At 49.8% G+C, this 17117-nt stretch overlaps 1 protein-coding gene across 5 annotated transcripts in view; it reads left to right on the top strand.

Annotated features, from left to right (window-relative positions):
- ERG (v-ets avian erythroblastosis virus E26 oncogene homolog) overlaps window positions 1-17117 on the top strand; it is a 159071-nt gene that overhangs the window by 57396 nt on the left and 84558 nt on the right. For 3 of the 5 annotated variants that reach the window (XM_014535656.1, XM_005861299.2, XM_005861296.2), the window contains exon 1: window positions 395-840. The exons of 1 other annotated variant lie outside the window; for it this stretch is intronic. In XM_014535656.1, coding sequence (XP_014391142.1) covers window positions 754-840 — 87 coding nt within the window. In that variant the 5' untranslated portion in view covers window positions 395-753. One more of the 5 variants, XM_005861298.2, reaches the window with a different exon arrangement.

Genomic DNA, 17117 nt, shown 5'->3' with positions numbered 1-17117 from the left:
ATCTGCATCCTGCCTCGGCGCGGCGTGTCACACCGGCACGCCGGGTCACACCTGCTGTGGCCGCCCCAGTCCCAGGCAATGGATGCCCTTTTTTTTTTAATAAAAAAAAAAAAATCTCCTGGCTGCATATCATCAAGAAAAACAACATTGTTTTCGGGGTCTCTTATCTCTCCACTCCCAAATATCCTGTTTCTTCGGGTTGGGCGGCCAGGACCAATAGAAAGCTCTTCCTGCCATTGGCTGACTTCATTTCCCAGACTTAGCACAATCTCATCCGCTCTAAACAACCTCATCCAAACTACTTTCTGGTCAGAGAGAAGCAATAATTATTATTAACATTGATTAGCGATCGATAAACGCGATTGCATTATGGCCAGCACGATTAAGGTAAGCGGAGGGTACCTTTTTGCCTGACAGAAATCTTGCGCTTCTTGCTCTTTTCTCTGGTTTCCTTTATCAAGGCAGATAAGTGAGGATTGGGCAACACCCCCACGGCCACAATAGAGGACAACAAGATTTCCTTTGCACTGCCTAGTAAATTTCCTTTTTCCTACTCCAACCATCCGCAAGGCTTAAAAACTTCAAACTCAGAAAAAAATTGGGGTTTCTAAATTCACGGTGGCGTGCCGTGGCGGACTTTTGCGAGGGCTTTTCGGAGCGCGTCTGAATTTTCCTGCTTCTTTCACTCTCCCCGACGGTTCGGACGGGCGGCCATGGACCCGGAGCGGCTGGAGGGCAGGGTCCGGGACAAGGATGGGCTTGCGGACGCGGAGTTTTCGGATGCTCTGGGATGACGCCCGAGCATCAGGGTTGCCCGCCAGGCCCCGTGGAAGAGAAGAGGTACCCGGCCAGCGGCTGCTCGGCATGGGATGGACATGCAAATGCTGGCTTGCTTTTTGGACCCTCCATGCTGAGAACGGAGTGTTCTCATAACTCAGACGGTGGTAATTGGGTTTGCTGCGTCATGTGTCCGTCTTTAATAAAATGCCTACTTTTCTGTGCCCTGGGAGTAAACTTCCTTCTCAGCGATGTTTGCTTTGTGGGGGTTGGAGAGGCATGGCCTGTCCGTGTTCCGTGCCGGGGGCTGTGAGGTCTGATGTGTTTTTCTTGCAAACGTGTCTGGTGTCTAGTGTACAAAGATGACGGTGGACGTGACTCTGTCGGTGGGAACCTAAATGCGGCCTCACTCCTGGGCGTGAAATGGATGTCACTCTTAGTGCAAGCCAGCGGCATGGAGTCCCTGAAGTGCCAGGCTGTTAAAATATGTTCCCGGCCACCGTGCCTTGGTGACGTTTGTAGAAATGAGAAAAGTCGCCAGAAAGGAGGAAAAAGATATAGTTTTTGGTAGCTGCGTGCCTTTTGTTTGCTGGCATAGAGGTGAGAAGCATTCGGGTGTATTTTCATCACCGGTTTTAGCTCATGAAAACGAAAGTTTGCCCAGAATCGGGCCCAGGCAATTTCAAAATTCCTCCTTGGTTTGGGGCTTTCTGTCATCTGAAATGCTTGTATGAGAGGACTCGATGAACACCCACCCTATGAACTGCATTCAGAAGCGCTGTTCAGTTTTTACTCCTCAAGGTTTGTTTTATTTCTCCATGTACGTTCAATAATACATCAAAATACTCATGCATCAAAGACTTTTGCCTTATACAGACTTTTCTTCATCTGGCTCCCGGGATTACAGTCTGCTGAAATGGAACTCACAGAGAGCAGTGGTGGAATTGGGGGTGGCGTGTGCTCCATTTCAGCTATATGAGTAGGAATTATTTTATTTTATAAGCCAGCATGCTACCCTCTTCATTTTATTTTCGCCCTTAATTAAGTCCCTATGTCACAGCAGTTAAAGCAGATACTCTTTGTCATCCTTGAACAGCTTGAGTGTGATTTTATGGTTGTGTGTGTGTTTCAAAAAGGCCGTGCATTAAAGGACATGAAAAATAACAGACCATCCTTCAGAATGTGGGTGCATTCGCAACACACACCAGTGTTACGCTTCTGAAGATCGGAAGCTGTTGTTGGAGCCGGAGCGTGTGGTGGCTTTCAGAGTACATTTCGGGGCAGGGCTCCCACTTGTCTGGGGTACCACGCTCGCGGTCCCGTTTTATTGCACTGCGTTATCTGTGGATTGTCTTCGTCTCAGGCTGACTTTTAAAATGACGTCAAGTGAATTCTTTTTAATCCGTTAAAACAGAATGGCCCCTCTTTATAGGCAACTTCCTCCAAGATATGTTTCTGTTTGCCTTCCTGGGTAGAGTCAGGAGATGATTTTACTGACATGCTTATAGGAACAGCCGTGGGCCGCAGCTTTTATGATGTGAGTGCAAAGCTCACATCGGCGTAGGGCAGGCTGAGGCTGTCCACTGGGTCTAGGACGCGGTCTTCCCTACAGGCGGTGCCAGGCTCACACGCCCTGCGTGTTCTGTTCTCTCAGTAAATAAACCAGTTGGTCCATTAAGTGCCAGAGGCGCTGCCTTTGTGATGTGGCATGGCACAGCTGAGGGGGGTTTTGGCGTGACTCTCAGGCCCCGTGAGGCGTGATGACAAGCTGAATGTTCCGATGCCGCCTTTGTGACCCTCACCCTTCTTTCCCCCGTGCTGGTTTGGAATCGGGAGCACACTGTTTATGGGAAGAAGTAAAGGAATTTCAGGAGCTCACGTTTATCTCTCAGTGTCCCAGGATTTTGAGATCAGATTACGAGTTGTAATAAAGCACAAGGACATTGAGGGCGAGGTCCCTGCGTGCAGTTCACGGGTCAGTTTGGTTCTGCGCCTTCCCCCGCTGCCCCACAGAACCGCGCCCTGTTCTCCTGTAGACAGCAGGGCCTGGTCGCCCTGGGCCTCTATTTGTGGTCCTGCTGGTATTGTTAATCCACCCCCAAGACTCCCCTGTTCCACTTGGGAAGTCTGTTGCGGCCACGGCCCCCTCTCAGATGCTGCTTTTGCCTGGAGACGCTGCATCTAGTGAAAGACTTGCTCCCCCCGGACTCCTTGGGTGGTCCAGGGACCCCGGTGACAGTCCCTGATTCTAGAGTTTAATGCAGCGGTTCTCAACCTGTAGGTCGCGACCCCTTTGGCGGTCGAATGACCCTTTCACAGGGGTCGCCTAAGACCATCCTGCATATCAGATATTTACATTACGATTCATAACAGTAGCAACATTACAGTTATGAAGTAGCAACGAGAATAATTTTATGGTTGGGTCACAACATGAGGAACTGTATTTAAAGGGCCAGAAGGTTGAGAACCACTGGTTTAATGGTCTCGAGTCTTTAAAAAAAAAGGGGGGGGGAATGTGGGGATTTTCCTTCATCCCAGCGACCTGGTGCTGAAGGAGGAGGAGAGAGCCCGCCCAGCACACAGCAGGCTCGGATCCCACAGGATATGGAAAGTTACCACTGAGGCTTGATGAGGAAGCAGATATTACTGTTTCCAATCAGTTGTTTAGATGAGTCACTTTCTCTGATTTAACAGAGGTTGCCGGGTTTGATGGTAATTGCAACCTGCAGTGTTCATTTAAAAACGACCCCTTTTACATACTTCATGCCTTGCACGGAGCAGGCGCTCGCTGATATCGGCTACTATGCGTGAGCACAGAACGCTTGATGAGGAAGCAGATATTACTGTTTCCAATCAGTTGTTTAGATGAGTCACTTTCTCTGATTTAACAGAGGTTGCCGGGTTTGATGGTAATGGCAACCTGCAGTGTTCATTTAAAAACGGCCCCTTTTACATACTTCATGCCTTGCATGGAGCAGGCGCTCGCTGGTATCGGCTATGCGTGAGCACAGAAAGTTATTGAAAAGCTAAAGGTTCTATGAAGAAAGTTCATCTCCTAGGGTTTTTTTTCTTAATATTTTATTGATTTTTCACAGAGAGGAAGGGAGAGGGATAGAGAGTTAGAAACATCGATCAGCTGCCTCCTGCACACTCCCCAGTGGGGATGTGCCCGCAACCAAGGTACATGCCCTTGACCGGAATCGAACCTGGGACCCTTGAGTCCGCAGGCTGACGCTCTATCCACTGAGCCAAACCGGTCAGGGCATCTCCTAGGGTTTTGATATGCTTAATAGCTCTGGGTGTATGGTTTTCGTCAACCCATCAGCTTCTGTGGAATAAGAACTGTGTCATCTCTTGTTGGGGGGAGGGTGGTCTGTGACAGTGGAAGGCCTGGGACGTGTAAGATGCCGCCGTCCTGCTCTGTGAGTACCAGACCCCCAGAGGAGGCCCCGAGACTGGAATTTCAGGCCATTATTTCAGATGGCTCGCGGCGTGCACTGCGGCGTAGCTCGGGGACACGGTTTGGTGTCTGAGCCCCTGTGCGCACTCGTCCCGGGCATCTGACTCAGTGGCCCGGAGAGCGGATGGAGCCACTGAATTTGTGGACATTCTTTCCCATTAAGTACATTCACGTGGGACTGCCAGGGTCTCGGGGAATTTTCTGAAACGCCGAACCATTTCTTAATTATATTTTCTTTAAAGTGATGATTTCACAATTTTATTTTTTTTTGGCAAAACACACCTTTATTTGAAAGAAAACCCTCACAAACACACTCCTTTATACACTTGTTCGCGTCTCCTGAAAAAGCTCACAGAGAAATGACGTGAATAAGGGAACAGCCGTTACCGATCCTCCGGGGAAACCCTGCTCCTGACTCAGCCTCAGAACCAGCTCCCTCCGTGGGAGCGCAGCCCACAGCAGAGAACCCCGCTGGCCCCAGGAGCTGACGGGACAGCCCATGCGGAGGGGACACAGGTTCCGGCCGCCGGGCAGCTGGGGTCGGAGCTGCCCTGGGTGTGAGGCCTCTGAGAGGAGGCAGTACAGTCCCCAGGCCCTTCCAGCGCTAGGAGTGTGCTCGGTGCTCGGCTGGGCAGGGTCTTCTCTCTAGAGCGAGGGGAGCCCCACCTGCCACAGGGGGCTCATCCCTCCTTTGGTGAGGACAGGATGGAGGACAGCTGTCCTCTTTGCTTATCTTCTGTGGCCACAGACACACCTGCATTTGAGTCCGTACAGTCACGTGACCCCGGGCAAGGGACCTCACCTGTGTGACCTCCTGTGAAATGGGATTTTAAAGGCTGTCCTGCCCCGTGCTGGTGCCAGTGAAGGCTGCAGAGCCTCTAGCACAGTGGTTCTCAACCTTCCTGATGACGCGACCCTTTAATACAGTTGCTCATGTTGTGGTGACCCCCAACCATAAAATTATTTTCGTTGCTACTTCATAACTGTAATTTTGCTACTGTTATGAATCGTAACGTAAATATCTGATATGCAGGATGTATTTTCATTGTTACAAATTGAACATAATTAAAGCATAGTGATTAATCACAAAAACAATATGTACTTATATATGTGTTTTCCGATGGTCTTAGGCGACCCCTGTGAAAGGGTCGTTCGACCCCCAAAGGGGTCGCGACCCACAGGTTGAGAACCGCTGCTCTAGCAGGTGCTCAGCAAATGGCAGCTGCCGTAGGACAGTCCGTTCCTAAGAGATCGCACTGGCCTTCTGGCCCGGCTCTGAACTCTCTGCTATTCTGTTGCCCTGCTTCAGCTGTGAAACCCAGAGCCCGCGGATTTTAGCCTAAAGCTTTTGAAGAGGTAGAATAGCAGGTCCCTTCTGCATGTCAGGGCAGGCACACGGGCCTGGGAGGCCGCAGCCGAGGGAGGCCAGGAGGAGGGAGCCTGTGGTGTCCTGGAAAAGGGTGTGACAGGGCAGGTACCACACAGTGGGCAGCGGTGGGCTCTGTGCTGAAGGAGGCAGAGCCTACGACGCCTCCTGTCCTGATTGGGGCAGGAGCAGGCTCCTGGAGTGCCGCCAGTCCTTCTATTCTCAGGAATGTGGAAAAATGCACTTTGTTGTTTTTTTAAATGAATAAACAACAACAACATTATAAAGTCAATACAAATTGCCCCTAATTCCAACCAGCCAGAGAAAATGACTCACATTTGGTGTGTCTGCCTCCTGTGTGTTTCCCTCTGACCTTCTGTCTACCTATCTTGCTTTTCTCGGTTAACATTGTTTCACAAACATGTCCCCAGGTCATTCAAAATATTTGGTAAGGGTAAGCAGGCTTTTTATGCTTAATTATATTCCTTTAAAATAATATTATAATTTATTTAACCGACATCCTGTTGTAGGAAATAATATTGCTTTCAGTTTTTCACTAACTAGATTGCAGTTCAACCTCTGTCTAATTTTTTAAAATTCATTTTATTAGTCCCGGGGCTTAAGAAAAGGAACTATTGGACCAATGGGTATACATAATTTTTTAAGTCTCTGCCAAATTTAAATATTTGCCAATTAAAAAAAAAATTGGCCCAGGTACTCTCTGGGAAGGCTGTACCAATTTCCACCCCTTCCAGCCGTAGATGAGGCTGGTTTCTTTGTACTCATAACAACTCTGAATATTTTCCCCTTTGAATCGTTGCCACTCTGACCGGCAAAACTGGAATCTCGTTTCTATTTGTATTTCCTTAATTACAGGATTCCGTTACATTTTTGGACTGCGAACCCCTTTTAGCGAGTGGCCACTGTGACCCCTGGGCCTTTTTCTTATTCATCCTTTCATTCCTTGTTTGATCAAACTTCTTTCCCACATCTTTCCCCTATTGAGCTTGGCTGGGGCCTGTCGTATGAAGTTTAAGATCATTCCTCATTCTGCCCGCTCTCCCCCGCTTCGTTTCTTTCCTGTCAGCACATTCCCCTGGCGTAGCTTGTGTTTGTGGATGTTCTCCAAAAGCGTCACGTGGACCCATGTCAGCCATCGGACCCGCGTTCAGTGATCGACGCTCCATCTCTTGGGTGTCCTCAGCAGTGACTGGCAAACTGTAGGGGTCCCGTAAAAATTTGCTGAAAAAAATAAGTTTTCATTAAGATCCTCTGAAGAGGAAAATGAAGACATTCTCCCCCAGCGAGGAGCTCATTCTGAAGTTCTGAGCACAGTAGTAGAGTCATTCTTGTGGATGTTTGAATAGGAGTCGTGTTGCTTTAGAGATAGCTCTCCTAGGCAAATAAAAAGTAAATAGAATTATGTTGATGTTTAAGACAGAAAAACAGTTTTAAAGGCAGCTGTTGTATCTCGAGTTTATCATCCCACTGAACATCCTCCTCAGAACCACTGGTTCCAGGCCACGCCGTGCTGGGCGCTCCCACCGTCTCCTGTGCTACTCACGCCACCTGGATGCTGCTGCGTTTGTACCCGTAAAGACAGGGGATTAACGAGGCTGAGAATGTTGCTCGAGTCACACAAATCTCTTCGTTTCCCCTCAGTTTATCATCAGATCATCTCCTTTTCCTGCGCGTTGCCCTCGCCTCAAATATCAAACTACGGTGCAGAAAAAGAAATGATGTATTCAGTGATATAGTGATGCAGTTCATTGGCTAATGAAAATGATTAGAACTGGCTAATGTATGTTACTGCTTTTGTGTGAACAACAACAACAGCAAACCCAGGCAACAATTATTACACGTTCGGTGGTTAATCAAGAAGAGGGGCCAGAACCCTCAGTCCCCAAACCCTGCGCCAGACGCTGTGTTTGCCTGGGGACCGAGTTCTTCCCGTATTTGGTAGTTGGCCGTTTCCAAGAGGCAGTGGCTCTAGGTCCCGGACCAGCTGCTGATTGAAGTTTCCTCGTCCCAAGTGTCCACTTCCTCGCTCTCGTCTTGGGACTGAAAATGTAGCTCCGAGTTTTCCACCCGGTGTCACCCAACCTTCGGGGTGGTCATGGAATTGGGATGGGGGGGGGGGGGGGGGGGGGTGTGTGGGGGAAGCCGCTGCTGGCCACAGATAAGTTCAGGGACATTTAGAAAAGAAGGGCCAAGGCCAAGCAGCGTCATTCATTTTAAAAGCCACCTCACTGTCCAATCAGGACATTGCCATCAGGGCTGCTGCAAGACAATGCATGTCAAATCCTGGAGAACAAAAGAAACAACATTTAGAACATGTTCTACATCGGACCCAGCCGCCTTCCAGGCATTCTGCCTTGAGGATTTAGCGTCTTTCTTTCCATATTGTGGTGTGGCCAATTAATTTTTGGCATTGCACAAAGCCAGCACTGAAGAGGGAATTTCTCCCTCACCCCCCCTCACAGTCCCCCCGGCGGCCCTGCTGCATTCAGAGCGTGGGCCGATAGCGGTGGGCCTGCCGGAGTATCTTTGTTCAAGGTGAGCCCTGTGCCTCTGCTGCTCAATGATCACCTTAGAGGAAGAGGAGCTGTTGAAACAACACTCCAGAGTGTGTCAACACGATTAGTTTGTGTCTCAATTTGAGGTAGATTTCCCAAGATGTTGCTCCAAGTTTAGAAAAAAAAAAAGTGTATGTGGTTTTATATTGCGAAGTCCTCTCTGGATCTATGTTGCTCGTAGGTGTTACCTGATGTGCCCAGAGCGTCAGAAATGTGGAGGGTGGAGGGAGCAAGCACAGCCCGTGTCTGTCTCCCGGGGCCTCCTTAAAATAGCCTCTGGGGGGAAGGGCTTGGTCTTATCTTGCTCCCACGGAAAGGGAGGCAAGAGGCAGAGGCTGGTGGGGAACGTGGGGAGGGAGCGGGTGGCTCCCGCGTCCCTCTGATGCCATGTGACCTCGGCTAGTGAACTCGCCCCTCCTGGCCTTGCTCCTTCCCAGGGAACCAGGGACATGGGCTTCCTGACCTTTCACCCTTGCCCAGTCTCTGCCCAGGACACCTGGGCCTTTCCCTCTGATACACTAGTTTCTGCTCCTCGGGGCTGTGGCCAGATGAATGGAGTTGGGTTCATTGTTTGCTAATTTTGTTATTCATTCCATTCAAATACATTTTCCTTGTAGGACTAAAATCAGGAAATCCATAAAAGCTCTGTTTTTCTTTCCATTTCTACGACAGTTTGTGAATTGACATTTTTTAAAAGCCAGTTTTCCTCTGACTAACATGTTCTTTGCTCTTTATTACGAAATAAAAACTCTTACAGAACAGTGAGTGCCCGTTGCTCCAAGCACTTGGTCTTCACTGCTGACTTGAGACAGGGCTAGGAGAGCTTGCTGCTGGGCGAGCCATGGCCCCTGCTCAGCTGGCCCGGGATGACCTTTGAGCCTTTGTCACCCTCTTTCTCTCTGCACCTCTCACTCTCACACCCCTTCCCTGCTCGTCCTCCTGTTTTGCAAATAGCTAATAAGCCAAGGGGAGATTTTTAAAAAATATATTTTTATTGATTTCAGAGAAGGGAGAGGGAGAGAGAGCTAGAAACATCAATGAGGAGAGAATCATTGATCAGCTGCCTCCTGCACACCTCACACTGGGGATCGAGCCCTGACTGGGGCATGTGCCCTGACTGGGAATCGAACTGTGACCTCCTGGTTCATAGGTTGATGCTCAACCACTGAGCTATGCCAGCTGCACCCAGGGGAGTGTTTTATAATGTGAAACACAGCCATGAGGATGAGGGGCTCCTAGAACATCTCATATGTTCAGGGCTTCCTCTCAGACCTGCTTTCATCCACTTCCCTCGGCCTTTCGCCGGTACTGGGTCACTCCCCCCATCCCAGGGTGTGGGGGACAGTTTGGCTGCAAACCTGGAGTCTGGACCAAAGAAATAAAGAGATGGAGCAGGAGGCTCAGCCTGGGTGAGGTCCAGCATCAGAAGCAGTAGCTGCACCTCCGCTTGTGTTCTCTCAGCTGCATCTCGTGGGAACTCCTAGAATCGGAAGCACGTTGATATTCACATGTAAAATAAGAATATTGTCCAAGGTCAAATGTAAGTGACCTTGTGAGCTCTCTGACTTCCGGATTATCCATTCCACCATGTGAGTTAACACAGAATCTCACAGACTTTAGCTGTTCCAGGGGTGGGGAACATCCGGCCCGCGGGCCATAGAAGGCCCTCAAAAGCATTTGGTCCGGCCCTGCCGAGGCATTAGGGCTGAGTTAATGAAATGTTTGACCCAATGTAGCAGGCTAATTTTTAGGTTGATAATTAGGCTAGTTTTTAGGTGTATGGCCCCCGAAAGATGTGATAAATATCCCAGTGGCCCTTGGCAGGAGAAAGGTTCCGCACCCCTATAACGCTCAAGCCTGTGGACGGCCAAGCCTGGGCCAAGCACAGTCGAGAAACACCGTTGCCTTGGCTAGAGGAGCGTCCCCTGGAGGGAAGCCGCCCGGTTTCCTGGGCATCTGAGAGGGTCCCTTCTGTGCTGCCCAGAAGGCTGATGGCAGTGACCGGCTCTCCGTTGGGAGCCCAGGCAGATGGCAAACAGTTCTGATAAGAAGCTGCTTATGAGAAAGTGCACGTGCGTGTTTTCCAGCCTTGTCCTCGGAGATGGAAAACATCTTTTTTTAGCCCCGTGTTTACTGCTCTGGTAAACAGTAAAATGCTGCTGTAGCAATCACCTCGAGGATAAAGGGTCCGTAGACAGATACTTCCTGCGCTCACTTCCTCCGCCCGTAGCCAGCCCCCCAGAGGCACGCGGGGCGGGAAGGGCTCCCCGTGGACGCTTCCTCTGCGGGGCCTCATGATCTCCTCTCCAAGGGGAATAGCCTGTTGCTGCAGATGTTCGGGCAGGATGCTCCGCCGCGGAGGAGGTGAAAATACGATGTTTCTCAAGTAATGGCTTCAGCCCCTCCTCCTCCTCCTCCTCCTCCTCCTCGGGCTGGTCCGCTGGCTGGCTTTTAAGGCGATGACTGTCATGGACTAGATAGGTCTGTGCTAAGATCTGTGCCCCGTAGGCATCTCGGTAGGTGGCCTTGTTATCATGGAGATCGATGCAAGCCTCTGCTTTTGTATGCGTTCCGAAATGAGCCGCTTTGAGCTTCGGTTGAAGGTTTTCTCTGTGGCTCCTCGGGGTAACAGTGGTTTGAGATTTTGCTTTCCTGAGCCGAGCCTAGATCACCAGATTTGGGTACAACAATCTCAGGGCACAGATTGTTCCTGGGGCTGATTTTACACTAGTTATTAAAGTCCAGCGGAGGCATTGTTTAGGTCCTTTGAACCAAAGCAAATAAAACCGTAACACACAAACACCGAACAATAGGGAATCATCAATTATCCATCCACAGGATATGTCCTTACCCGACTGGCCCCTGTGCAGGGGAAAAAACATATCAAGTCAATAAACAGTAACCCCGAACAATAAACGAAATAAAATAAATAGCACCTGAAAGCCACACAACTGAAGCGCTGGCCAAATGCCAACGAGCGATGTTTACCTCTCCAAGCAAGGAAGCCCACGGCTCCAGGTCGCCCACGGAATCGTCAGAAAACCCAGCAGCCGCTCATTGTTGGCTCCCGTCTTGGTGAAACGCCTCCTTTGATGACAGAGTGCCTGTGAGCTTTGCCTTGCCATGGACCAGCGGACTGTCCCAGAGCGATTCCCCCTCCAGCACCTCGCCCGTGGGTGTGGATGACTGACAGGTGGGGAGGCAGGTGTGTCTGACCCTGAGAAGCCGCCGGACGTGGTGCCATGTAGTCATGTCCTGTGAAGGTGCTCGTCCATGAATACACACCAATGACTTGTCTGCACACTCAATACACACATTTTGGTTGAACTGATGGTGAAGTTACCCAAAGAGACATTCTCTTGGGAGGACTCACTTGTTAATATACTTCAGCTTCCTGTAAAATCTCAGGACCCTTCTGTTTGAAGGAAGACCACTTGCCTCTCTGTGTTTGTTCCCCCGATAACGCTATGGGACAGCGTTGTTAGCTCTTAGGGAACTCTGGGAGGCATTCCTGAATCTCCCAGCATGCTTTGCACAGTGACAGCTCGGCCCTCCCGAGTCCTCGCTGGTCCCAGCGCCCCAGATCTCGGCTGTGTGACGCTGGTGCAGGACCATCCAGCCGAGACACGCCTCTTTGACGCCAGATGGAATGGCACCCCTGTTGGCATTCCCCTGGAAATCACCTCTCTCTGCCTGAGGATTGGGGGGGTTGTTTGTTTTGTTTTCTTTAGCCCGGAGGGAATACAGGTCCGACCTATCCATTGAATAACAGATTGTTCAACAACAACAAAATCAAACTGTGTTCTTTCCCCCCATTTTAAAATAATTTTGGGGGGAGATTAGGAAATAAACATTTAGAAAAAGAAAAAAAAGTGATTGGTATTACACCATCAAGAATCTTTTACGACTTTATTCTTTTGGATTTAGTTTTTTTTTTCCCATGCACACAGACATGTTTTTTAAAAAGAATAATAAAATATGAGAAATCAGACTCATTTTTGATAGTTCTTTTCCACTCCCTTTTTTATAGGATAGTGAAGAAAAGAGGAGTCAGGGTTGCATGTGATACAATCTCCTTTAGCGACTAAGGCCCCGTATCTCCTCCTAAGGACTCTTCTTACGGAGCAGAATGCGAGTGCTGGGGCAGGCCTGCCCCACTGCCCTGGTGAGCTGACTCTTTCCTGTGCCTCAGTTTCCCCATCTGTAGAATGGACTCCATAATGATGATAACACCCACTCCCTGGTGGTGGTGCAGGGATAAAACGGCTTAATACATGTGCGTGCTTTGAACAGTTGTGTGCGTTAGTGTGCAAAAGGTGTTCCCTCTTAGGGGCTCTTTTTGGCCACTTATCCTAGTATTTAATTTACTCTCCTATCTTACTTGCTTTTTCTGGTGTAACCCATTCGTGACTGTATTTGTTTCCAGTGTTTGCCTTTTGAAGGGACTCCTCCGATATCCTTTGGGTATTGATAGCTTCTGAAGAGATGAACGCACTTCCCCCTGTGTTATTTGTTTCTGTCTCATGCTATTCCTTGAGGACGGTAGAGAAAACACAGTAGAGTCCCCATCACGAGTCCGTTTACTGGTTCAAGCAACATGTCGACCCAACTTCCAGCAGCTGAACTCAGCTGCATTTTCACGAGCTCAAGAGACCAACAGAGTGAGGCTGCAACGAAAAGCCACGCTGGAGGCCCCGGAGGTGTTCACGGTCTCTTCCCGAGCCTCCTCGAGTCCGTTTACTGGTTCAAGCAACATGTCGACCCAAATTCCAGCAGCTGAACTCAGCTGCATTTTCATGAGCTCAAGAGACCAACAGAGTGAGGCTGCAACAGAAAGCCATGCTGGAGGCCCTGAGCCTCCGCCCTGGCCAGCGAACGGGCAGGTTCTTCAATGCGAGTGACAGCTGGTCTCTGGAGGGGCCCGGGGGTGGGAGGAAGGCGTCCACTGCGATTTGGAACTGACGATTAGCGCTGGGACCTTCTGCAGAGAAGGAGAGGGGCAGGCATGGACTGGCAGTCACATTGCCAGTTAATGGTCATCATTCGGAATCGATGGACCTTAATGACCACCAGACTCTTGCAACTCTGGGAGTTCAAGTTCAGCACTCTCCACCTTGAGTTATACGTCTTGTCATCTCGTATCTGGGCCGGCCATGCCTGTAAGAAGCAGTCGGTGTCGAGTCGATAAATGCTCCGTAAGTGAGTGGACATCTGCCTGGATGATAAGTGTGTGAGTGAGTGCGTTCATTAGTGAGGTGGGACTGATCCCATGTCATAGAGAATGCATTCATTTAATCCACGAGCAGCTGCTGACTTCTTACACGCAAAGCATCCTGTAAGTGGCCTCTAGGAGATGGGAGAGAAGTTGTGCTGCTGCTTTTTTTAATATATATATTTTTTTATTGCTTTCAGAGAGGAAGGAGAAGGAGAGATAGAAACATTAATGATGAGAGTGAATCATTGATTGGCTGCCTCCTGCACACCCCCCATCAGGGATCAAGCCCGCAACCCGGGCATGGCCCCTGACCAGGAATTGAACCATGACCTCCTGGTTCATAGATCAACGCTCAACCACTGAGCCATGCCGGCTGGGTAAAGTGGTGCTTCTGGGTCAGGAGAGAACTGCTACTGTGTCTTGGCCCGACGTCTGCGTGATTTGAGCGCCTATGTGAGACACAAGTGCCCGTGTGGCCTAAAGCGCCTGCCTGTGTTTGGGAAGGGGGGGTGATGGTGCGGCTGCCCGGACTGGGATTGGGTTTTGAGCGTGTGTGAGCACCTGAGTGATGAGCACAGACTCCTCTGGGCCATAGTTGGGGATGCTTCTGACACCTACCAGCAGATCCACAGTCCTTGGGGCCTGCATTGTGTTACATGACACTTGTCTGCATGAGGCCAGACACCAGGCAGGCGTTTTGCTTTTACTGAGTGGCAACACCTCCCAGTGTTTACACAGCCAGGGTCTGCACTGGGTTATCTAAATGTTCAAGTGCTGCACACCCCGTACGTCATGACAGGTTGTACTTAATGGACTCCGATGGGCGCTGTTGGCCTTTCTTCTTTGGGGACTGTAGTCTCTCCTTTGAGATTTCAGTGAAGCTGTGACTTAATCTCTTGGGCACATCTGCTCGTATCCACATGGTCTACACCGAGGGTTTCCGTGTTCACTGTAACCCAGGCAGTTCCTCCAGCGCTGCCACTCTTCTTCTTCTTCTTTTTTTAATGTATCTTTATTGATTTCGGAGAGGAAGGGAGAGGGAGAGGGAGAGATAGAAACATCAATGATGAGAGAGAATCATAGATCGGCTGCCTCCTGCATGCCCCCTACTGGGGAGCGAGCCTGCAACCCAGGCATGTGCCCTGACCAGGAATCGAACCGTGACCCCATGGTTCATGGGTCAAAGGTCAACCACTGAGCCACGCTGGTCGGTTGCACTGTCATCCTTATATATGTGACATCTGCAATAGAAATGAGGTGCTAGAGCATCTTCATAAATAGCAAAGTTATTTGTATTCAAGCGCAAGATAATCTGCTTTATGATTACGATTAACTTCAATAGCCATTAACAATCAATTTAACTAAGTCAGATAATAAAATGGAATTCCCTACTGAAATTTTAAGTTTAACAAACGTATTACTTAACGTAACAAGCTTTACTGGTCAAACTATCATGAAGGCTGTGTTAATTAAAATATATTTGATTTTCAAAATTGAGCTATCAGCTATTAAAGTGTGTATTCATTTTTGGGGGACATCCTGTATATAAGCCGAAGAAAATGAGGTCTTTCATAAAACCAGAAGTATTCTTCCATCTTGGTGAGAAGATTTTTAATGAACTGTTTTTCAATGAAATAATTTCAGAATCGGCCTCACCGCTGTTTCTCCAGCGTCCAGCACAGCGCGAGGCATACAGAGTGTGTCTCCATAAATAGTTGCTGTGAGTGAACATACGAGTGAGTGACCAGTCGGGTAGCGAAATCCTTCCCTGGGCGAAGCGTGTCTTTAGCGGGGCATGTGATGAAAAGAAACCTGGCGTGGTCGCTCTCCCAGCAGAACTACCATCTGGTTTGTAAGGAGGTGAGGGAAAGGAAGCAGCTTTCATTTGGGGAGTGCAGAAGTTGGAAGAAACCCGATTGGTTCTCTCGGGTTCCAGTGTTTCTCAACCCAGCTATACCTAGGATCACTAGACTCATGTTATGGGGATCATTAGAAGGAGCTCCTCAGAGAACGAGGCTTTTTTTGGGGAGTAAACATGAAGCAATCCAAATGGGACTAACTTGCCCACGAATGTTGGTCGGAAAAACATACTAAAGAAATTACATTTTAATTTCCATTTTTTAAAAACTTCTAACATTATTCTCAAATGGAACTCCGAGAGATTTAAAGATAGTTGTCAAAACATGTCCCTGCCTGAGTTCCATTAGGATGTGAAGTAGACGTTCCCCCCTCAGCGGTCCAGGGCATGTTTTTCCTCAGTAGAAAATGCAGGGTCGCGGCCACCAGAGGCGTTCACATGAAAAGGTTTCACAAAACGAGTGTTTTTCTGAAAAAATTGAAGGCGATCTGGTCGCTGGCACCAGGAAGTTCCCTAATTCTTGGCATAGTCTGGCGCACTTTTGAAAGCTATTCTAACGCTATAAATCAAAGCGTGGGCCTTAGAATGCCCTAAAATGGCAACACTTTGGTTAAAAACACGATCCCTGGTCGCGGATTAGTTTCCTAGGGCTGCCAAAGAAACGACCGCAGCCGGGCGGCTTAGAACAATGGGAATTTCTTCTCCTGCTCTTTCTGAGGTCAGCAGGCCAAGTGAAGGTGTCAGCAGGGCTGGCTCCTTCTGGGGCCCCAAGGAGCACCTGGGCCAAGCCCTCTCCCAGCCCCCGGGGCCTCTCATACCCTTGTGTTCCTTGGATTGTACATGCATCACTCCAGTCTGTCTTCACACCTCCTTCTCCTCTGAGTCTTTGCCCTCTGGGGCCTCGTTTAAGGATGCTCTCAGGAGCATTGAGGGACCACCCCAGTCTAGTGTGGTCTCCTCTCCATCCTTACTTCACTTACATCTGTGAAGACCTGGAGGTTCAGAGGGCGGTGGTGGAGGGGACGCCGTTGAACCCGCTGCGGGCAGGGGTCGGTGGGAGACAACGCGGGTGGCCAGGGTGGCGGCTTCCCTTCTGGATGGAGCTTTCCTTTTGGCCGAGCAGGACACCGCCCGCCGAGGATGCCTAGCCAGGGAGGCGCGGGAGCTGGGAGTCTCACGTTCCCATGGACCTTACATCGCTGGCGTGGAGATACCGTTTTGGAATCTGAAAATGCGCTGAGTTTCGTTGAAAAAAAAAAAAAGTATACATATTGCTAGCACCCACGTCGGCCGTGTCATGGGCGGATCCCGTCCGGTCATCAAAGTAGAAATCACTGTCAGGCCCAGTGTTCGCCCTGCCACCGTGTCAGTGTCACAAGACCCCGGGTTGGATGCTGCGGTCTCTCTTATCTCCTCGTTGTATGTGGTCAGTGTCAAGAAGTGCGGCGAGGTGGGGGCGGCCCCCACCACCGCCTCCAACCATGTGGGGCACTTGCTGCTCAGGCAGCCTGTCACCCCCACGCCTCAAGGCGGGTGGGTGAAGGCGCTGCTCGCATCTTATAAAGTGTACGCGGGGGTCTTTCTGCCCTGAAGTCTTCCAGGTGAGCACATGCTTCTGAGACGGAACTCATAAAACGGTGTTGTCGACGGTGTCACTGTCCGGGCGCTGTGCTTTCATTTTTGTTTCTGTCTCCACGGAGTTATATACGCAGGGACTTGAGCCCAGAAACGTGGACTGCCCCCAGGCATCCTGGGGTTAGGCGTTGTCACACGCATCTGACTCCGAGCCAAGCACTGAACTTCACCTGGTCACTGACGGGAAGGCTCTGCACGGTTTCCTTGGGAAAGAGACGCACATTTAAATT

This window comes from Myotis brandtii, unplaced genomic scaffold (assembly GCF_000412655.1).
Source record: "Myotis brandtii unplaced genomic scaffold, ASM41265v1 scaffold147, whole genome shotgun sequence".
Classification (NCBI taxonomy): domain Eukaryota; kingdom Metazoa; phylum Chordata; class Mammalia; order Chiroptera; family Vespertilionidae; genus Myotis; species Myotis brandtii.
The sequence above is the reverse complement of the archived record's forward strand: the minus strand, read 5'-3'. Positions and strand labels throughout refer to the sequence as shown.